The sequence below is a fragment of the Strongylocentrotus purpuratus genome, unplaced genomic scaffold (assembly GCF_000002235.5).
Source record: "Strongylocentrotus purpuratus isolate Spur 01 unplaced genomic scaffold, Spur_5.0 spur5_scaffold_2, whole genome shotgun sequence".
Taxonomy (NCBI): Eukaryota; Metazoa; Echinodermata; class Echinoidea; order Camarodonta; family Strongylocentrotidae; genus Strongylocentrotus; species Strongylocentrotus purpuratus.
This window is the reverse complement of record NW_022145605.1, coordinates 34,641,276-34,664,828: the sequence shown is the minus strand read 5'-3', so window position 1 is coordinate 34,664,828 and position 23,553 is coordinate 34,641,276. Positions and strand designations below refer to the sequence as shown.

At 36.4% G+C, this 23,553-nt stretch overlaps 1 protein-coding gene across 1 annotated transcript; it reads right to left on the bottom strand.

Moving 5' to 3' along the window:
• Positions 1-202: 202 nt before the first annotated feature.
• Positions 203-20,429, bottom strand: LOC105444538 (trichohyalin-like). Its single transcript, XM_030991254.1, has 24 exons — positions 20,317-20,429; positions 19,160-19,353; positions 18,576-18,688; positions 18,052-18,282; positions 17,256-17,720; positions 13,805-13,998; positions 13,061-13,193; positions 12,343-12,497; positions 11,738-11,849; positions 11,094-11,261; positions 9,503-9,733; positions 8,841-8,981; positions 7,976-8,138; positions 6,926-7,163; positions 6,240-6,456; positions 5,264-5,467; positions 4,631-4,816; positions 3,735-3,823; positions 3,252-3,326; positions 2,541-2,693; positions 2,181-2,261; positions 1,485-1,575; positions 796-947; positions 203-365 (listed from the first exon to the last, which is right to left on the bottom strand). The coding sequence occupies exons 1-24, from the start codon at positions 20,427-20,429 to the stop codon at positions 203-205; spliced, it is 4,062 nt and encodes a 1,353-aa protein (XP_030847114.1).
• Positions 20,430-23,553: the final 3,124 nt, after the last annotated feature.

Here is a 23,553-nt window from a genome sequence, read left to right as displayed (position 1 = left end):
GCTAAAATGAAAAGTTTTCCATCAAAAGGGCCGGAGAGGAATAATCATAATATTTTCTCTTTCATGAATCATATTCTGCCGTAAAACATAATCATTGTATCCACCCTAAATTCAGAAAAATTACAACCGTTTTCATCAGGTTATATTGAAGCCATCGTTATTCTTGGACCAATAATTTGTTCAGTAACATGTTGAAAATGTATCAACTGTCCGATGTTGCAACGTCTGCCAAATCGTCGGATTGTGCGAGCAGAATATTGGTTTCTGATTGGGTGCTTGGAAATGACGTCGTCCTGATAGCACTAAGCTCCGCCTTCCTGAGAGCTTGCTGGACGCGAGAGCTGTGTGACTCTGGCCGACATAACCTGCATGATAATTAAACAAGGATTTAAAAAATATTACAAATAAAACGTCTATCAACTTGATTAATGTTTGTGGCGACATTCTAATTATTGTTGAAATATTTGACTAAGATCAACGAGGCCAGAACACAATTCATCAATAATTCAATAAATTGATATACAAGGAAGGGTCTTGTACTGATACAAGACGTATAATGATGTTAAACCGACTGCTGTCAACAATTGACATTTTAGAGCAACATTCCATCTTGAATGTGTTTTCTTGGCATATTGTCTACGCTTATAAGTTTTTTTTATAGGCCTACATAATTGATAATAATAGAGAATTCTTATAAGGGCATTCATACTTCTCTTAATACCAAATTACTACTATCTTGCCGTCTAAATCAATTGTATTAAATATTAATTAGATAAAACATATTCATACTCATACTTGTCAGCGCTGTTTTGATTGGTTGCTTGTTGTATCTCAGATGTCATCAAACCTTTGATGGCCCCGAGGTCGGCGGTGAGTCCATCAAGCGCTTCACGGTCCAGATCACGAAGGGAGCCAAGCTTTGCAATCTCGCTCTTCAAACCACGGATCTAAGTTTACATATTTTAAACATAAAAATTACAGTTTCATTATCAGTCTCGTTTTATTGATAAGGAATAGACATGGTCCGATTGGGTAAAATAGCATGTGCGTGCATAAGAAAAAATACAAACTTTGTTCAATTATGATAAAAACGGCATTTCTCTTTTGTAAGTTGCCATTTTCATCTATCACAATACTTATATTTTATTTTTTTGGGGGGAGGGGGTGAGCTATTTGGTGTTTGGGGAGAAGGCCTGCTTTTATTTTCTACATGTGCCTCACCATTTTATTTTTTTTTGGGGGGGGGGGGGCGGAGGGGGCTTGAGCCTACCTCCCCCTCCCCTTCCCCCACTCTTGTACCGCTACTGACTGTAGATCTGAAGCTAATATTGGAAAAGTGTGGCATTTCATTAAATCTTCATTGAACGATCATCAGTTTCAAATATAGATTATTTTTAAAGAAAAAGAAGCTTGCTAATGCAGTTCATCAGTACATTTTGAAGTTCATAATTTATTGTCTAACTTTCGTGGAGTTATCAAGGTACCTCTCTCTGGTCGTCCGAGATGTTTACTGGTTGGACTTCTTGTTTTTGAAGACGGTGCTCCAGTTTGGACAACTTTCTCTGGATTTCCTTGCTAGAAATAAGTGTGATTAAAGAGGACAAAAGATATGAATGCCCGTATAATACAATATTCTTTTTTAATTTGTTTGTTTGAAGAGTGAATTTGTATTAAGTCTAATGTTAATTTATCATCAGCACATAATGCATTATGTGCATGCATCGCTGATTAATCAGCACATTATACTTTAAAAAAGAACTTTAAAAAAAGTTATAAGCATAATAGAATAACAGGGAGGTGTAGAAAGTGGACAGAGGAGAGACGGAGCAGACAGGGAGGTGAGAGGAGGAGGAGAGGAGAGGGGAAGGAGGAGAGAAGAGAAGAGAGATTAGAAGTTGAGAAGAAACAAATCAAACAAAGAAGACCGAAAGACAAACAAAATATTAGAGGGCAGATGTAGACAGAGATAGGCATAAAGAGTGTGGGTATACAAAAACCATTTAGGTAGGATAGATGCATAAAAAATATAAGGGAAAAGAAGAACAAAAATATGGGAAATTGTAAGGGTCAGAAGTTGAATTAACCAACCCCAAGACAGTATTAATGAAATGATCACTTTGTAAATGGTTAAAGACCAAAAACAAAATGAGTACGAGAATCATTATTATCGCTGGGTATACCTCTGAAGAACTCCTCTCTCTTTCTCATGGTCCTCCAGTAAAGTGGTCTTCATTTTGATGTCATTCAGTTCGTCATCATATCTACGGGTTAAAACGTAAAAATGAAAAGGAATGAAGCATTCAAATTGCATTCGGCCAAAATTTAAAAGTAGGAAGGTGGGAATTATTATGATAACAATAAAGTGATTCAGTCTTCATGAATAGGTGTACAATAGTTTGTTTCCGTCATACTCGTACCCTATTCTTTTCAGGAAACTCCTGAAACATGCTTCAGTTAGGCGCTTATATACTTCAGTCATACTTGTTTTTTAATTTTAAATTTTTGTCTTCCCTTTCAACATTCCCCTTTTCTTTTCTCACCTCTGCTCGAGAAGTTTTCGGAGTTGTTTCTCCGTCTGAAGTTTATGTTTGACGTCACTGAGCTTTTGTTTCAAATCCCAGTTATCCTGTTGCAGATCGCAGGTAGCGGCTTGGAGACGGGTGCATTCTGCTTTCTGGTTGCTTAGAGAATCGCTGATGAGAAAATGATGACGAATTTCATTACTTTGTCAAATTTCAGATAATATCTCGTCAACATAATTTTATGAGCGTTATTACAACACACCGCATGAGTGAGGTATTTGTTTCAAAGGGATTTTAAGAGCAACACTTTTTTGCCAGAAAGACAACATTTTCAGTTCATTCGTAAATGGACAAGAATAAGGAATCCCTTATACTTCTGTCAATGATTTACATGACTGAAATATAAAGATAAAGTTTTGATGAATTAGCTTGAGAAGCTTTGTATCATTTTTCTATCAGTTCTGAGCGAAAGTTACTAGGTATATGGATAGTTGCATGCCCATTCTCATTTAATTACCCATCTTGATAAGGTCTTCAGTTTCAAGTTTTATTTCTGCATTTTCCATAAACAATAACAAAAATAACAATGAATACATTTAGCAATATAATGATAAGTAATACAAGTATATTCACAAATAAATAAATATAAATAATCAATAGTACAATTAAATCGTATTTGAAAAGAAAGAAAAGGGGGAGAATGCAGAAGACCGAAAGTAATTAACGTACCATTTTACTTGCATATCGATATTTAACCGACAATTCAGTGCTTTGATTGAATGGATCTCCCTCTCGGCCACCTCTCTGTATAAGGATAAGGATAAAAGGAGAAAGAATAAATTGTTAGACTGTGAAGGCTTCCTAAATGTCTTGATATCGAATTGACTGAATAGAGAATTATTGTCTACAAACATAGAAATTAATTATACACAATCAATTTGAAAATATAAGTAACTTAAGTACGTACTTTCGAACGCTTATGGCGTTCCTCGTCAGACTGAGGCCGTCGTAGATGTTAGCATTCGAAAATACTCACCAAAGTTACGAAAATTCAAATTGATTGTTTAAAATAAATTTTTCAACCGGTAAACTACCAAACACATGACGTTTTTTTCAGAATAGTAGTAATTCATAGTATATCAGTCTTTACATAGTCAGCGTTATACAGTTTAGCAATACAGAATCACAAGATAAAAAAGAATTTCAACTTACAGCTTTCTCTCCAGTTCTCGTATAAGACTGTCATGCTCGCAATCTCTGAAAATGATTTCAGGCGCAACACTGGCATCAGGCTCTTTGGTCTGTCAAGACATAAATAAATAATGATAGATATTTTATTCCAATCTTCTTTCTCTGGTTTTCATATGGCTAACATGGGGCACAATTTGGCAGATCCCTAATTTTCGGGAGTAGGGGAGAAATATTTGGGAAGAAGCATCCTATCTTGTTCCTCAAAAGGCAGGATTTCAACATTCCAGTAGCTTTCTAACAAACTTGGGATGCATTTCATGTTTGCGTATCTGCCTTCTGAATCCGCCTAGATGGATTCAAATGCATTTCAGGATATAAATAAATAGATATATTAATAAGCAGCACGTAAATGAAGAGGTGTGGATTTGTAATGAATATATAAAAGTAAAGCTTGATTCGATCTCAATAAACTTATGTTTAAAATCAGTATTGAAAAAGCATGCTAATGTAATATTCTTCACACTCTCGAAGATGGGTTTCGTTCACATCGTTTTTTTTTCTTTTCGAATATTTAGACACTTTCACTGTGAAATAACAAAATGTGCCTGTATTTTCTCTATCCCTTCTTTTAGATGATCTCAGTATACAAACAATACAATTAGAAGAATTCCTTTGCTTTGGTAGAATTTCATAAACACAGTAAAGACGGGGAGATGTGAGTTGGACCAGCGGTACGTTCACTTGGTCAGCTCTCTGTCTTCGCCTACAAACTGGCCCAGGCGACCCCGGTTCGATACTGAGTCACGTCTTTCGGACGGTGACGTTAACGGTCGGTCCCCAGGCGTAATATACGTTCATAAAAACCTAATTACACATACACACACGTATGGTAAAGACACAATCAGTATGCTTTCTACCTTATCTTGATGTGACTTGATTATTTCATGTAATAACGTGATTTGGGCATCTTTCTCTCTGCATGTTATGACGAGATGTGCGTTCTCCTGGCTAAGATCATTTCGAATCTTCTCAGTTTGATTCAATGTCGACATCGTTTCTTCAGCAGCTTGTGATCGAAATCGAAATTTCCTCTTCGCTTTGTGCTGAAATCGGAAAACTTGGTTGCATGAGTCAAAATTAGAATCCTATACATTAAATATTTTCGACTGTCTGAAACGATTTTAATTTTCTTTCCTCGAATAAGATTGGTGCGAAGTGTCTCAATTTGATTCAATGTCGACATCAACAGGTCATGAGCGAAAACGGAGATCTCTCTTCGCTTTGTGCTTAAACGTAATGAACGTTGAGCTTTATTTGTTTAGAATTAGATGTTGATAATCTTTAAACATTGAGTTTCTAGGGGAAAAAAGTTTTTAATATTTCTAAAATTATGCAATAATATTGATTTTCGAAAGACTTTCATTCATCCTTTTCATTCATATTTCCGACCACCATATCACGATACAGCATGGTTTTTAATTCATTTGATTTCTTTCCCCCATACTCCATATAGGAGAAGTACCGACTGAAATTAAGCCGTTGCAACCTACCAATTCAACACGTTTGCGCTTCAATTCACTGATGACTTTCTTCATCTTTCCAGCTGCTTCTTGGTTGTGTGTCCTCTCATCCTCCAAGGCAGCATGTATCGTTTCCAACTCGTGAGTGAGCCACTCGTTCTCCTCGTAGAGGGCTTCCTGGGTCTCGGTTAGCTGACCAAGCTTCGATCGGCTATCCTTCAGGCATTCTTGCAGCTGAATGGTGTAAGAATGAGAAGAAGACGTTATATTGGTTCGCATACATTTGAACTTTAAAAAAAAAATCTGCGTTCGATACTATCACGTTACATTGCTGGCGACTTTCTCGTTCCATTTGTTTTGTATGAACCTGTATTGTAGGATATTTGTTGTCAAGGTATATGTAGATCTTCGGTAAGATTTCACATCTGTGATCTTTCGTTTCACATCAAATTTGATTAATAGGGATCAAATTTAAGAAAAATAAAACTTTTTCGATATCGGCAGATCTTTACGAATATAGCAAATTTATAAATGCGATCGAGAACATCGCCCTTGTTAATGTATAATATGTTGGTTTGTTGTTGTTTTTTGGGACGCTTACAATTTATTCTGATGCCTTGCTAGAGATTGAAAAAAAAACCCGGATCTTTCTCCCTTTATTTCACTTGTTGGCAAATGACTGGCTAACTTAGCAGCAAATTTTGTCCCAATAGAAAACAGTCCAGCGACACCCCTGTGCATGTTCATACGAATTAGAACCTAAAAATCTCTGGAAAGGATTTCAAACATTCTTAGGGACTGAGAGAAAAAAGAATGTTCCATTAGAAAGCTATCAAACCTTCATTTGATGGCTAAAACACAGTAGTTTAATCAACTCTAGAAAAAAAATTCGTTTAAACCCATTTAATGCAACATAATACAGTAGGGCGCCGGCTAACAAGTCACTGAACAGATCAAAGACCGAGAACGCTGTCAAAACCATCACGCATCTTATCAATTAACATACCTCAGCGATATCATGTGTGATATGTGTGGCGCGATTCCTCTGCAACTCCTGTTGTAGTAGGAATTGTTGGAGTTGCTGCTGTTGCTGCTGCTGTTGCTGTTGCTGTAGGGTCTCGTCACTGACGCGTTCTTCCCGACTTCGATTTTGTTGGCCCCTCTCCTCAGTTTCGACAGGGTTAACTGTGCTGCTCGTCTCTACCTCTTGCGTTGCCCGATTTCTACAGAAAATGTATCAGTTGATGACGTAAGGAAGCCTTACCGTGTTAACGTTGAAAGAATCATGAATGCAACTTTTCATGAGTTTCAACTTTGTCCACCTGAATCTCTCTGATTTCCTTTGTTAAAATTTCACGTCTTTTCTCAACCCAATAATACTACTTAAGCTCGACTATTACTCTAGTTCCCAATAAAAAACTTCACATTAATACTAGTTATCCCTAATAATACACATACATTTACATGTACATTGAATATTGTGTTCGTCTTGTAAATTAAATGGTATATAATTATGCAGATTGTGTCTCAATATCGTTTCAAAGCCATTACTGTTCAACCAACATTACTCTTCCTTTATGTATTCATGTATCATTATCATTCTTTGCATTGTATGGTTGTTCATATAGTGCCATTACTGTGATGCGTGTTGTTATGAAATTAAATTCAATTTAATTCAAATCAATTACTTACGACCGCTCTTGTTCTAGCTTGATTATCTTCTTCCTCCGAAGCTTCAATGCCTTTTGTAATTTCTCTATCTTTTCTTCAGATTTGCGACACCTCTCTTCTGCGTCGTCTTTGCTCTCGAGTTCCCAGTCTCGCTCTTTTTTCATCTCTTCATACATATTACGATCTGCCTCCCGCAGTTGTTCTAGTTCATCGATTCGTGACGTCATGTCATCGGATTGGGACTGGTAGGACTTTATTTCTACAAGAGAATCGTGAGAATAAGAACAACATGTAAATCAATGTTAAAAGAAAGACTGCAAGTCAGCAAAAATATATATTAAAAATCTGTCTCCCGCAATTGTTCTAGTTCATCGATTAGTGACGTCATGTCCTTGGATCGGGACTGGTAGGACTTTATTTCTGAACGAGAATCATGTGAATAAGAACAACATGTAAATCAAACTTGAAATTAAAATAAAATGAAACTCAGCTAAAATATTTATTAACGAATTTAGTTATTTTGATGACCTGCTTCTTGAAGCATCGGCGTATGTTCCCCTCCCCCCAAAAAGGGTGGAGTCGGGATACACCCCACCCGTTTAAACGCCGAAGAGAAAAATTCATATGACTTATACAGAGTGTCTCCTGGGTCATTCAAATCCACTACACCCCTTTCCATTGCTCTTGGGTGTGAATCCCTCTCGCCTTATTACACTTTGCCTTTTTTAAGGCTTATTGTAAAATCCGATTGAGAATATATTTTTAATGCACATTGATATGTTTTAAATTGTCGGCCAGCTTTGGTTTTCACCACCCCTCCCCCATATTCAAGATTTTTTAGCGAGGCCCCTTTATCAAGTTCAGGCATCAACATTATTCGAACATCGTCTTGTCTCCCTAGTGTATATGGAACCCCCCCCCCCCCCCGAAATACACCGAAATACTTTCGTAATATTTCTCAGGTAGTGGCAAGTACAGTTCAGTCTCCATATAAATACATTCGGGTATCTGTGCCAGCATCTACAAAACGTACTTTTCATTTTCTTTTTCATATCGTTTTCAAAGACGTACCGTTTTCTAACTGGTCCTTGATTTCCTTCATCTTCTCCTTCATCTTCTTAAGGTCATTTGTCCTGATGGCCCATTGACCTTTCAGATTGACCATCTCAGTCTGGAGTTGGTGAATCTGCTCGATATTGCTTCTGTTCTTCTCTACCAAATTCAAATGCAACGTCTATCGTAAAAAAGGGTGATAGAAAATGTGTCAAAATTAATGAATTAATGATGGCAGATGTATACTTAGGCTTTTCGCAAAAGTAAATGGCATGAATGGGTAGGGGGCCGAAAGCGGACAATATAAACGAAAGCCGAAGGAAACGAAAAGCTTCAATAAAAGTCTGTATTCACTGGTATTATTCGATTTTGTCGTATACCAATCATAATTTTCTTTAGATGGCCAATGTATCAAATTTCACCTTGACAATTTCACGTTTCTGTCTAGCTCACTTTTCAATTCATTTTTCTGTTTTGATTTATTTCAGGCAGTGAACCTTTTTATTGGAATACAATAGTCATCTTTTTTTGTTTATATGCTCATGGCCAAACAGGGCAATAACCAGAGAATAACGTTGCCGTTCTCTATAGGCATATGGAAGGTTCATGAGCTACCGTTTTTTCTCACCATTATGATCTTTAGATATTCCATTTTCCTTCAATAATTATCCAAAATTGTAAATTCTGTAGATTTGTGACCATGATTTGAACGTCCTTTGAGAGACCAATGCCACTTAATGGTGAGAGCAAACAGTGGCATGAACAGCCTGCCATAGTTAAGTACAATTTAAAGTCGATCTTAGTCTTTGTGAAACACCCCCCCCCCCCACTTCATAATTATTCACAATTCCCTAACAGCGCTAATAAAAGTTTAAGCATATACCTTGAGATGTTCATAGTTGTTCATCTCACAGGTGAGACGCATTTTGAGGTCCGTGGTTTCTTTCGTAAGTTCCTCCGTTCTGCCTTCGTTCTGAAATAACGTTTCTTTGGACTCGGTTCGGGCCGCCTCCAAGTCTTCAATCTGCCACATGAATGAAATATGTTTAGTAATTTTATATTTCTATAGGGCATAATTATAAGGTAAGGGGTCGGGGGACTCAATCACCTCGAATTTGTCAAACTATATTTTCGGGCAAAGGCCACTTCATATCCAGTATGTCCAGTCAACGAAGTTGGCTCTTTTTCATCGTTATTTCGTCGTATGTATATTTAGTAACGAATTTCTGTGAAAATAGCCTACTATAACAGTGGATGCCTCTATATAGGTGTCTAAAAATGTTTCTAACGCGAAATTCAAAAACTGGAATAATACTATTCCCAGCAGTAATATGCTCGAGAAGATTACTTTACTTTACCTTACAGAAGCCAACCATTCTTTTGGATGATGCAAGTATGTCGGTAAATGTGTTTCGAAACCACTTCTTTCACCATGTTTATACTAGACAGGTGTAAAATTATCCAAAGTAGCCCCGTTCCTAAATGTTGTTCCTTGTATCTTCACTTAAAATTTATCAGGACATACTTTGACGTGTGAGAACGCACCTTGTGCAATATAGCATCGCGCTGGTTCTCCATCACAGTCTTCTCCGCTTCCATCCTGTTACGCTGTCCGTCGAGCTGCAGCAGCCGGACGTTGAGTTCATGAATCTCGTCTTCCCTCTCGCCGAGCCGCCGGCTGAGCTCCTGAGTGTGCTCCGATGCATGCCCGACTTGCACCAACACCTGCTCCAAGTTGTTGGACGTCGTTGATAGTTCGTTACACTTCTGTTCTAACTGTTTGGACAATCGAGAGAAAGAAAGAAACAAAATTATCAACAAAGTTAAAGCGAAATAATCAATCAAATTAGAAACGTATACAATTAAGTTTCCATGTACCAATCTCAGAAATAAGGAGGCGAGCTTTCATCTATTCATTGAGTTTGGTAGGAGCTTAAACTACTGGTCAGGATAACCTACAACCATCGTTTAAAAATTTCCCGTATCAAAATATCTATGACTAATTTCCAAAGCTGTTTGGAAGCGCATAGGGACGTTATAACAATGTGATATGCGCTATACAGGAACCGAATATTATTATTATTAGTGACCATGTGAAATAAGTAAAATTATTGCAACTCCTACAACTATTCGCTTCATATGAAATTCGGAAACAAAATTCAATTCAAAGTCATGTTCTGTACATAATGAAGAATCGGAATTAAAGTACATGTAAAAACCAATCACTATCAGGACCCCGTCTTTTAAAGACCCGTGATTGGCCAAACCTTATCGCGAGTCCTACACTCAATGTACAATCGTCCTTTTCCTATGTGCAGATTTGCAAGTATCAATGCGTAGATCTACATTGTTGCGATCAATTCGAATCAATCGCAACTCTTTAGAAGATAAGACGGTGCTCACGTCATCATCATCAAAGATGTTGTTGCTCGTCAACATACACATTATATATCTTCGTTCCTGCCCCTAGCACTAATAATTTGGACCCTTTAAAGGGATCCGGTAACTTTGTCTTAGATCCTTTAGAAATAATCCTTGATTTAGCTCGTGCTGCAATGATAATTATAAACCTTTAGGTCAGTCAGGAACTCCATGACTTTTACAAGCCGATCGCCTGTCTGATTATCAAGATATTAATGATTGGAATTACAAATTTTGAAAACCGTTCGCCGAACGGTTTTCATAACACTACAGTCTATTGGGGAAAACGAGTATGGTAAAACCGGTCACTCAAAGATTTTTACTTTTTTGAGGCACTTCTTGATCATTTTGAAGCGCGATTTTTTTAGGGCTTCAATATTACACCATATCACAGACACTGGTAACATGAAAGACCGTGTATCTCAGATTTAACATTGTTAAACGATCCCTTTAATATGCTAATTAGTTTCAGTATATTTTACTAATTTACTGATTTGATTGTTGTCAGTATGGAATTCTTTTATTTGTTATCGTAGAAGTGTCGTGGTCGAGTGGATACGTCACCGGACTGTCGATCACAAGGTCCGAGTCCCGAGTCCCGCAGCGGCACTATCGTCCTTTGGCAAGATATTGATCTACATTTGCCACTCTCCACCCAGGTGTTAAATGGGTACCCGGTAGGAACAGGCTGGGTAGGAATGAAGGTAGTTTTTACCTTTTGCGACAAGTCTTCTACCACTGTCTTTTGTTGGTCTCGCTCTGTCAGGTTATCACTCTTGATGAAATCTAATTTTCTTTTCAATTCTTCAAATTCTTTCTCCAGTCTCTCCTTCTCCTGCATGCAGTAACTCTTTAGCTTCTCAGCAGCCGCTAGCTCTTTGGCCTTAGATATTTTATTGAAAAATATTATAACGATGTCACAATTTAGATGAATATAGCTTTGTAGAATATTATATGTGTACATCATTTCATTTAAAACAAATAACCACGAATTTTACTCAAAATATTGCAGCTTACTTTAAATCATTCTTTTAGCTATCATTGAATTCTACGCAATTAGCAAGGAAGAAACAAATAAAGTTCACGCCTTTCAAAAAGAAAATATACGATGCTCTTCGCTTTACATGACAGAATGTAAAAAGCTACTTTGCTCCATAGCAATTAAAATGTGGTTCCCATAACATAATGTTTATACTTTTATTGACATACATTGCAAACTCATTTCTAATGTGTATATTTACTCGTAACTTTGGTCACTAAATAAAACAACCCTTTTTACAGCCTTAGAGATATGTTCACCGAAATAAAAGCCGATTTTGACGTTCCATACATCATTTTTTTTCTCAAATGGACACATACCATATTTTCATGTTCCAAGGTGGACTGGTCTAGCCGCGCTTTGAGTTGAGTATTCTCTGATATGTAATGACCCACCATCTGATCGGCATCTTTACGGAGCTGCTGTTGAGAACTTCAAGAATAAAAAAATATATATATATCAAGGGTCAAGGAAGAATGAAAGAAAAATTAGAGTGACATTATTAGCACACTATCCTTATAAATGAAATTAACGAAAATCCCATGACTTTAAAAGATACGATGATCTCTTAAACAGGTTCCAATAACTTTCAGAGTTACAACTGTACGTGTATTTTGTAAGTTTTTATTTTGAAATTATTAATTGGTCGAAATATTTGAAAATACTATTCTTCTCTAACAAATATTTCATTTTACAAAAATAATAATAATTATAATTATACCCCGCCCCCCTCAAAAAAGTATATATTTACGTATTGTATGCTGAGTATCGTATTTGTTCCATTGCATGTCCGAACGAAAAATCATAGGGACAGTCCCGTATGATCAATTTGTCCAATCCTCTAAAAACAGGTTTGACTCTCTGTATACCCATACAGCAAATTAGATATTCAAAAAAAATTACTGGTTATCTATTATTTACTTACTCGATATGTTGTTTGTAGCTGGCCAATAAGGATGTAAGACTATCAATCTGAGTCTGCGCAGTCTGACGATTTCGATTTAGTTCTTCGCTCAAATTCGTTAATTCTGTGCGATAACTCTCCAAGTCCAGCTTCAACCTTTCATTCTCCTCCAAAGTCTATAACAAAAACGAAAAAATTGATTGGAATTAAATAATAAAGAGGACATGGACTAATCATTGTTTTGTGTGGGGGCGAATATATCAAATTGTTCGTGGATTTGGCATTCATCTATGCTGGTCTTTAATTTGCAATATAATTTTATTGTGTGTTTTGCCTTTTTTTCAGTATAAAAATCAAACATCGTAACGTACGCCCTTCCTTTACACCCTTCATTTTCCCCTGTCTATACCGTCAGATACAAAAAGATGCTCTGTTTGTTTTGCCTGACTGCTAAGAAAACATGTGTATGCTTGTAAGTAAGCAATCAGGGACCGACGGTTTTAAGTCCTCTCCGGGGGACTTGGTTATGAAGATTAATGCCTTACCAAAGTGCACTTGCGCATCGACTTGGTTTCGAACCCGAGACCTCCCGGTTATACGAGACCATTGCTCTACCACTAAGTCATCGCGCCTCCTATGTAAGTATTGTGTAATAGGTTGATAATAATTCAGAAAAGAATACATAGGCCTATTGGGCGTAAATAGGTATAAAAGGAGTAAAGATTGTGAAAGAACATACCATGTTGTCTATGCATGCAGTTGCCTCTTTCCTCTCTTTTATTATTGCCCCCTCCACATCGCGATTTGCTTCCTGCAGGGCGGCAAGCTCTGTGGTAAATCCTTTCTCTTTGGTTTGGAATACTATTTGCAATCTGAGCATAGGATTATATTGAGATAATAGTATATTTAGTAAGTATACATTTGTCAACTTGAATCAAGTATTAACATTTACAAACAACTTTTGTTTTTTAAATGTCGTGTTTTTAAGAAAGAAGTAAAAATGTATACGAATGTGTCAGACTGTTGTTCAACGGTAAAAGGGAGAGATAGATATATAGAGAGTTTGAATAATATATAGATAGATATATTGATTATTAGATAGATAAATTGAAAGATAGATAGATAGATAGATAGATAGATAAATAAATAGATAGATAGGTAGATAATAACACAGATATAATAAGACAAAGGAGGAAAGATACATAGATAACTTCGGGATTATTTCCCAAATCAGAAATAGCGGGCTATTTGGCAATCTCGAGATGATGAAGACGCGCCTAGAGAGAGAGATAAGAAAAAGATCATCTCTATTGATTACTCAGCCTAAGTGCTGTCTTTAATAAAATTTACATTAACCTCAAGGGCTACTTATCATAAGTCTGGAACATTATTTCACAAAATTCAAAGTGGTCAACGTTATTCATGGCAGTGACAATGCAGCTTCATAAGGCAGTTTCGCTTAACTTTGTCTAATCATTCATACCTTTTTATGATATCCGTGTTAGGAGAAAGATCTTCCATTCCCGTGGTCTTTTCTACATTCGTGACATACTCGTGTAGCTCATCCCTCTCAGCCTGCAGTCGCTGCACCTCGGCGACACGTCTTCTGCTTGCCTCGAGTTCTCCTTGAAGAGTACGGGTAAGATGTTCGGCATCTGATTTATACTGCCTCAGCTTCTGCGCAAGAAAATAGTTTTGAAAATGTATTGAATTAATCGACATTGAAACGTATCAATTAAATGTAGTCAAGAACAAAATAAAGTGCAAATTAAGTAAAGCAAAGTGAAATTAAGATCAAGTTATACAATTTGTAGAATAAAGTGCTAGTATAACTTTCTCCCTTTTTATCTCTCTCTCTCTCTCTCTCTCTCTCTCCCTTTCTCTCTCTCTCCCTCGCTCTTTCTCTCTCTCTCTCTCTTTCCTTATACTTGTATACCTCTTCATCTCAATTTTTTTTTCCATTCCTCTCTCCATCTCCCCCCTTATGCATATTTTCTCTTCCTCTCAATCCGTAAATGTGTAAATATCCTCTCTTTCTCTCTTTCTCTCTCTCTCTCTCTCTCTCTCCTTCTTTTTCCCTTTCAGGCAATTTTTTTGTATAGTCTCACTTCTTATAAACATACATTTACACGAAAGATTTTTGTAACTTTGAGATACACATGATTAATTCCCAACATAATTTTGAAGTTAAAGGTAATACAAAGTTTTGGGAAATTTTGAAAATTTGATAGAAGTGATTCTTTACAATTTTGATGTATTTGGATGCCCCTGTGGATGTATTATAAGCACAAGAAAATTTAGCCCCTAAAACACTTCTGCTTTCGAGAAAAGAGTTGTCAGTATGCTGGAACAGTTTCATCTTTGACGTGCCGCGCAGAGTAATGCAATTCGTTCTGAACTCAAGCATTGACACACTCCCAACCAAATCAAACCTTGTACGCGTTGGGGCAAAAACGTCTCCGATAAATGTGACCTATGTGGAAACCGTGAAACTTTGTTGCACGTCCTGAACTATTGTAACGTGCAACTCACCCAAGGCCGATACACTTGGAGACATGATAATGTACTTAACGTCATACACACTGCCCTCACCAAGACAAAAGCAACAGTAAACGATACACCCAACCCCGAAATAATAGTAGATCTCAATCAGCCCAATGCCCATGCATCCTCAACTATCCCACGAGAAGTAATACCAACAACTGACCGACCCGATCTAGTTCTCTACTGGCCCAACGAAAAGAAACTGCTCATCTTTGAACTAACTGTCCCATTCGACCTTAATATTTCCAAGGCCCATGAGTATAAATGTAATAAATATGCCCCCCTGATTCATGACATTTCGGCCCGCAATTTTGATGTATCCCTTATAGCATTCGAAGTCGGGAGTCGCGGTCTACTAACTAACCACAACTTTCAGTCACTTAAATCACTAATCAAAATGGCTAACGCAAACGTAACCGCCAAAACCCTGTCAAATCAAATTTCAAAAATGGCTGTAGTGTCATCATTTTCAATCTTCCATGCAAGACAAGCCCCAGCATGGACATTACCTCCACTCCTCCAATAACAGCCTATAGATGTGGAAAATACGTGTAGGAACCAGGAGGACACGAATATAACAGCTGAATGTTAGAAATTGATATATACTGATATAATTATATAGTTTGAAGTCTATGACTGAATTGAAATTGGAAAGTATATTTTGTGTCAATTTTTATCAAATCAATTACTAAATAATGAAATTCGATGCTACAATTGTATTTGTCAATTACCAAAATATATACTTGGACATTAATTCTTTTAACAACAACAAACAAATCAGTGATTTTAAATTTAATCGAGTTTATCATCAATTGTAAACTATGAATAAACTATAAATGTAAACTATGCAATGTACCTTTTATAGCAACTCAAATGTGTGATTATTTAGAAGCAAATGACCAAAATTTTTACTACAAAATTCATGAGAACTCTTTAAATAATGATAAGTCAACTTTTATAACAAATGTGTGTATAATACGATACAGCTTATTCTCCGTGAGATGCAATCAAGAAATCTGTTGTAAATTCATTCTCTCCGTCTCTCTCCTTTGCTATGTCTCTCTTCCTCCCTTTTCCCACTTCATCCTCCTTCTCCGCTAAACTTTACCATTACGTTCTACATTACATAAATATTATTATATTTTTAGATTGAACGAACCCCATAATTAATTTTTCATATTATAACTGATACTTCTGACTGCTAATGATCTTAGAACAAGTATATATGTTTGTATGTATATGTTTACATGTTAGGCCCTGCCTGAGTAATGTCAACGTCCTGGGCCACGATTTTCACGTCTTTATAATATGTCTATTCACTATGTGAAGGAAAGATTCCTTGTTATCTTATTTTGTATTGTTATATTGTTACATTGTATATGCTTTTCTATGGAAATAAATACTACTTTATTAGTAACAAAAATTTACCGGTGCTCCCGGTAAATTTTGATAAATTTCAAATAGCGCCTACGGCCGTACAATCGTAGATGCGACCATGAAAATCTCAGAGTATGTAATTGTGATATATAATTTCCAAACGGGAATAGCTAATCGGTCGATTTTAGTCAAGAAACACTGTGTTATAGGTTGGTTGGTTGGTTCTTCGTTTAGATGGCGCTCTTCAATCTCAAAGATTATTTGCGCCAGTCAATTTCGTGTATAGCTTTGGCGTGGGCTTCGGAAATCAAGCCCACGAGCGACTTTCCTTGGTGAAATGAAATTAATAGTGATATGGTTTAAAAAAAAAAAAAAAAAAAAAAAAAAGCTGCAATATTAAAATTGCATAAAATGCACATAAAAGGCGAGATGGGAGTTAGTTGCAATTGTTCATGGAAAAACCGCAAATACTTCATTTTATATATTATTACAGGATCGACATAAGTTAAGGGGATCCCTGATAGCTTTAAAAGCTATCTAAAACGATTAGTATCGTATATGTAACCCAATAATTCACGAGTAAAAATTGGGTTAGACATCAATAATTCGTCGCTGTTTTCACGAAGTGACGGTAGTGAAAAAAAATTGCATTCACTTTGCGTTACGATTTTCCTCACTACCGTCACTTCGTGAAAACAAGGACGAATTGTTTCAGATTGGGGTTGTTCAATTTAATCCTTTCTTTTAAGAGACGTCTATCTTTGTCGTATTTTGTACAATAGAAAATAAAAATAAAATAAAAATAGCTTAATTAATATTTTGACCTTGAGAGGGAGCTATACAACATAAAGAGGTTATTATTTACAATTTCATAACTTTAGATTCGATTTCAACCGCGACAACGCTCACTGAATATTGTACGATCGCATATGCTTCCAATATGTTCATTTGAACCAAATTCATGAACCCATACCAAAACTTTGTATTACCTTTAATCGATTAAATTTTGTTACCTGGAGCTGTTTTCCGAGATTGCTCGTCGCCTCGTCCATACTGTCATTGCGATCGTCACTGCTCTGATCTGACAGCGATCCCCCATCGGTCTTTCCCGTCGACATCAGAGCCGACGTCGAAGACGACAACGATGACATATCCCTTACGTTATTCGTATTCGTCATCGCGTCCGTAGTAACTGATTTGGATGACGACTGCTCTCGGAGATCCGTAAGGAGCGTCATGATTCGACGATCACGGCGAGAGAGGTCGGCGGCCATCTGGACGATACGACGATCTCGACTGGCAAGGTACTCGCGGAGGATAACGATCTCTGAGTTTTGAGTCTGCACCTGTTCATCGAGGTCGCCTTTCTGGCGCTTCAGTCGTCGGCAGGAATCGGTGGCGTCTTCGAGAAGCTGTTCACGACTTAGGAAGTCTTCCTGGAGCATAGTCAACTGAACCTCCCGTTCCTTTAAAGAAGCCTAGATAACGACGGTGTAAACGAAATCAATTTTTGCTAAAGACTGCCAGAGAAATACACATTATTTGCAGTGCTGTCGTTAAAAAATCTACCTTTCAAAGGAACAAAATATGTAGGTAAGTCTTAATCGTATGAAGAAAACAATGCGATTTCGTTTATTGTGAGCAGATTTTTTCCCAAGACGCATCCCAACTTCAATACCCTTTTCCTGAACTTGCACGAAAGGTTAATGTGAACTCAAATTTAGACACTTTGGGATTCATGATGATTTTAATAATCAAGCAACAATAAACGCCAAAAGGTTTCTGAAGATTACGATAACCCCTACATACCTGGAGATCGACAAACTTCTTGTTCTCGTCGGTGAGTGCATTTCCAAGCACACGAATTTCGCTCTCTTTCCTTCTTAGTTCTTCTCGAATTTCAGGACTGTTTTCAATGCGGTCGTCTTTCCCTTGATCGCCTTCCATATCACTTTCTACCTCCTTGACTTCTTGCTTTACCTCAATCTCGGTCCGAATGTGCCTCCTAAGTTCCTCAATTTTGACGTCCCGTGCAGCAATCTGCATTGATAATTAAGAGCAACAAGAGAATATACATTGAAACAAAGAGTTATAATGTGTTTGTCTATATTTTGCCATACTAAAGTTAAAAGTCAGATTATGTAAGTCAGACTACATACATAAGAGAGCAATTACATGAATAGACTTTAAAACGATTTTGGGGGAACAGCGGTCCAGATAAAGGAAAACATGCTAGCTTTCATTCAGAATAATCTGATTATTTGCTTTGAACAGTCAAAAGACAAATCATGTCTGGAAATGAAGAAAATCAATTAAAAATGTCGTCAACTTACTTGCGATTCAAGCTCTCGTCTTATCGAAGTGAACTCGGCTTTCAGTATTTCTGTTGTTGAATGTTCTTTCCTCAGTTTGGCAGTCTGTAAGTCTAATTTAGTCTTCAATTGATCTGAAAACAAGAGAGCAATAGAAAAGTCAAACTTGTGAAGTTAAATGGAATAGGGGTATAATCCCTAGGAGATTAAAGATGGAAGATTTTGTAGCACTGACGGTCAATTAAGTGAACATAGTCACATATTTTTGTTCTCTCTTCACATATGAGGACCTCTACCATCTCAAAAACAAACCATGTCCTTTAGAAGAAAACAAAAATCAATACTTCCTACATCCATGCTAGCTCAGCTAGTGCTTAGTAGATTTCCGTGCCTTTAAAACATACTACTCCCCCCCCCTTCGGACAAATCAATCTTTTCAAATCAAAACAGAATTTATTAAAAAGGAATCCGCATTTTATTGTTTTCCACAAATAGATTAATGATGATATCAATATGATAAGGTCCAACATATAATATTAAAAATATTAGCTTATCAATATCGGATCCAACACGGAAATTTTAACGAAAACACGTCTGCACAATACCGGTCTTGATTTTAAATTCCCTCTCCTTCTCCTCATTGATCCGTTCCGCCTCCTTTCTTTTCTCCTCTCTCGTTTTCTCTATCTCGGACAGGAGTCTCGAGTTGATATCCTTCTGGCCTACCAGGCGATCTTCCAGTTTCTGAATAGCTTGCAATAATTCTTGCTTCTCCTTCAGGAGCCCCTCCTCAACATTCCTGCCAGAGTACAAATGGATGGGTCAGTGACACAAAGGCGTAACTCCATTTTGAGAAAAAGTGGTTTATGTGTCACTGAGCACTTGTGCCTTAAGGAGTAAGTCCATGTTTCACTAGCCTTTGACTTCAATGGGGTATTGGGTGGAGTTAAAGTCTTTGTGTTTCCTGGAAAGCCCACATTTTCTGAACATTTTGATATCAAATACTCATTTTGGCAAAATATGGAGTTACGTCTTCGTGTCACTGAACCCTCGAAATGAAGTCGAGTAGAATAAAAACAAATAGATTACCACTATCATAGTGTCTTAACAGTACATGAATATATAAATAAAAGATGTAATTATATTTGAGCAAAATCTCATTTTGGAATTCGTTCGTAAGTATCCGTCTCTTGAAGTAAAAAATTGTCCTAGTTTCTCTATCGGATTTCTCGAAAAAAAGGTGAGGAGAGTGTACCAAATCATTTGATATTTAACATATTTTGTGTACATAGAAATACTAATGGGTCAATTTAAGTCCAAATCTTGTTAATTCTATCTCATGTGTACGTGTACAACAGAAGGCTCAAAGCAAGGTGAAAAAGCGCTAGGCCTATATTAATGATATTTATCAACTTCTTCTTCATTATTTACATTTGGGGTAAAGATAAAAAGCTCCCCCCCCCCCCCAACAAAAAAATAAACAAACAATGTGAGGAGGGTAGAAAAACAAGGAAGGAGGAAGGGATGACAAATTAATACATAATTTCATTTGGCAAAATAAACAGATGAAACCTCTCTGGATATAAACAAGTATTATTTATTTTAAAAAAACACATGTACATTTTGAGAAAAAAACTTTTAAAAATGTGTATGTATTGGTATTGTATCTGTTTGAATTGCATTTTTAATGAAATTATGAAAGTTTGTTTTAAATGGGGGGAAAAACGAACCCAAAAGTAAACAAAAAAGTTGAAAGACTCACCCTTTAACTGCAGAGTCTGGTTGTTTTTCTCCTGAGTCTGATTGTTTTTCTGTTTCTAGTTTTCCATTGAGCTCTTTGATTTTCTTCTGAGCAGAATAGTATTCTTTCTCCATTGCCTATAGTAAGTCACAAGATAGGAATGAAGGCAAAAAAGTGATATTCATTAGAGAATGAGAGTATGCACCGAGGCACTGAACATAAGTTTTTAAGCGATTTGCGAATAGTTTGCCTCTGTATGGTTTTCTCAAGCTCCGTGCAAATAATGACGATGGACATTACGGTTATAAAACTGAGAAAATGCTCTCACCGTGAACAAGCAGAAGCTCATTGTTACTATTTTGTAGGTTAAACTTTGATGAATAATCGTGATAATCACATGTGCTTATCAAATCAAGTTAAAATCTAATCATCTCTCACAAATATGACAAAAGATATGAAGTAAAATTAACCAAAGATGGTGACATAAAAATAATGGCGGAGTAAGTAATTACACTGTAAAAAAATAATAGTCGAAATAACTCAATAAAATTGAGGAAAAGAATTGCCTTATTTTTATTAAGTAAATATTACCTACGGCATCTTAAGTAGAATTTACATATTTTGCTGAATACATTTTTACTCAGTTAAATCGAGTTACATTAACGTAAATAATTTAAGTATTGTAATCATTTTAGATAATTAAAAAAAAAGCTATGATATGATTACATATTGCACGATTTGGTACCCATCTAATCTAACAAGTAACGTCCACTAATCATTCACTACTTCTATTTAAGATTTAACCGCTTCAATTCGACACATATTGAAAGGCTCCAAATTTTATATATACTTGATCGTAGCATCTTAAAAGGAAAATTGGTTGACAATTTCCTGAAATATCAAGTTTTGATTTGTTTTGAACTGGGTAAAAATTAAAAATTGTCTTGTCTTTGCTTAGCCATGTTAAATGAATTAGTAAATGTTTTAAAGTCCTTAAATTTTCATTCAACCACAAAAAAGAATTGTTTTATTTAAAAAAGAGTTTAATTTGGTCTTAATGAATATTCATAAGTTATGTAAATATTTCTATTACGCACTGCATCGGTCCTTACTTTAAAAAGATAAGAATAATCAACATAAATTGTTTGAGTAATACGTATAATTTCTGATTTTGAGTTGAAATTACTAAATTAATACAAGCTGAAATTACTTAAAGTTCTTATGTATTTGATTTTACTTAAATATTTCACGTATGTTCTACTAAATTGAAAGTTTGAGTTAGCAAGACTTAAATTTAGTGCGTAAGTGGCAAAACTAATGTTTTCAAGTAAATTCTACATGGAAAAAATACGTAAAAATTACCAATGAACAAATTCTTTTTTACAGTGTACAATTATTATCATTATTATCATTATCATTATTATCATTATCATTACTTTTGTAAAAATAATGGTATTATATGGCGTTGTTTTCGTGTAGTACAAGAAAATATTGTCATAGCTCGAGCAATATTTTCTTGTATCACACTCAAAGCCATCCAATATTACATAATTATTCTAGGTAGATACTACTTGTATTCGATGAACCATTTGCCGGGTCTTGTTTTTAGATCATGTACCTTCCTCTTTCTGAGAGAGTGGGCGAGACGGTTTTGCAAGCCGCCGACTTCTGGGCGATAAATCCTTTATTTATTACGTCAAAAATAGCGAAGAAAACTAAAATTAACAATCATCTATAAAAACATTATTAAAAAATATTGGTAAGCATGTTCGGCATACCTGTACAGTAGAGAGTGCGTTGTGATACTGAGCTACCATCATGGTATTAATTCGTTCAGATTCTTGCATTCGGTTCGTTGTGTGGTTGACCTGCCTCATCAGAGCTGCATTCTGTGACAGGGTGTTAATCAAGGCAATAACAACATGATTGCCGCGGCACTGATGTCCTTTGGCAAGACATTAATCTACATTTGCCACACACGACCCGGGTGCCGTAAATGGGAACCTGGCAGGAATTAATTCCTTGAAATGCTATAGAGTGCCGTAATGGCAGCCATACTACAGCCGGGGTAATCATTTCCAAAGCTCTTTGGAAGCGCATAGAGACGTTTTAATGTGATATGCGCTATATAAGAACCAAATATTATTATTATTATCATTATATACATGATAAACTATTGTGCGAAATTAAAGACGTTGTTTTAATGATCCATCATTTCTGAAATCATAATTGAGTGATCAGGATCCTAAATCAAGATGCACTGCGCCGTCCTGGGTCTCTTCCCTTCTTCTCATCACTGTTAAAAGGTTGTGCCAATAGTCAACCCAACCATCTATTGGGCAATACTTGCATAATTGTTTCGTATCTTGCTCAACAGCTGGTCAAGATTTTCCCAACAAGTGGGCTACCGTAGTCGGGCAATTAAAGGGTCATATCTTTGCCCAAACAATTATGCATTTGTGAAGTAGGGTACATAATTTTGTTTACCAATACCACTGGGCAAAATATTGCTCAATAGATGGTTGGGTTGATTATTGGCACAACGTTGGGCAAATTGTTGAAAAAAAATTACCCAACCTTTTCGCAGTGCATGTTCCCCTTATTAATACCAACACGCATTAGAATATTTATATGCTATATAATTATTTTCAGGCAGATAGAGTTGCTTTCTGATTTTCAATGATCTTAAAATGATATTGATAATCATTAGTTTGATGATGGAACCAGTGGCCGTATGTCGAGTGTTTAGTCCGGCATGCAGCTATGACCGAACGAAAAAATATATAATGAACCCTCAGTAATATCATCATGTTACCAATTCTCTACTTTGTGGAGAATCGGGAGACAGTGTATATTGGATGGCTAACCAACGGGTCAGGGGATTCGAACCCTTTACCTAACGATTGAAAGTTGAGTGCATGGACCAACACCTCCACATAATAAGAACTTGTAGAATAACGCTAATGTTCAATTACGAATATATTCAATTATGAATGATGTATATACATTGTAGTCTATCATTGATTCCTTGATTTGATTCAGGAAACCATGGAAATATTCAGAACCAAGAAATGAAGTCTTACATCGGCTGTGAGACACTTGACCTGGCCGGTGAGTCTCTTTTCTACCAGCCAGCCCTGGGTTCGAGACTCCTCTAGCTCCCTCTGAAGTGACTGCCTCAGTGCCAACAACTCCTCCTCATATTCCTGCTCGCGTTTGACAGAATCCTCCTATATTCAGATAAGAGGTTACGAATTG

Excerpts from the sequence above, each read along its gene's own strand:
- LOC105444538 (XM_030991254.1), bottom strand. The coding sequence starts at position 20,429 with ATGGAGAAAGAATACTATTCTGCTCAGAAGAAAATCAAAGAGCTCAAT. Across the intron at positions 7,164-7,975 it reads CAAGGACCAGTTAGAAAACG|AAATAAAGTCCTACCAGTCC; the intron begins GTACGTCTTTGA and ends ATTCTCTTGTAG. Across the intron at positions 1,576-2,180 it reads GAGAGAGGAGTTCTTCAGAG|CAAGGAAATCCAGAGAAAGT; the intron begins GTATACCCAGCG and ends ACTTATTTCTAG.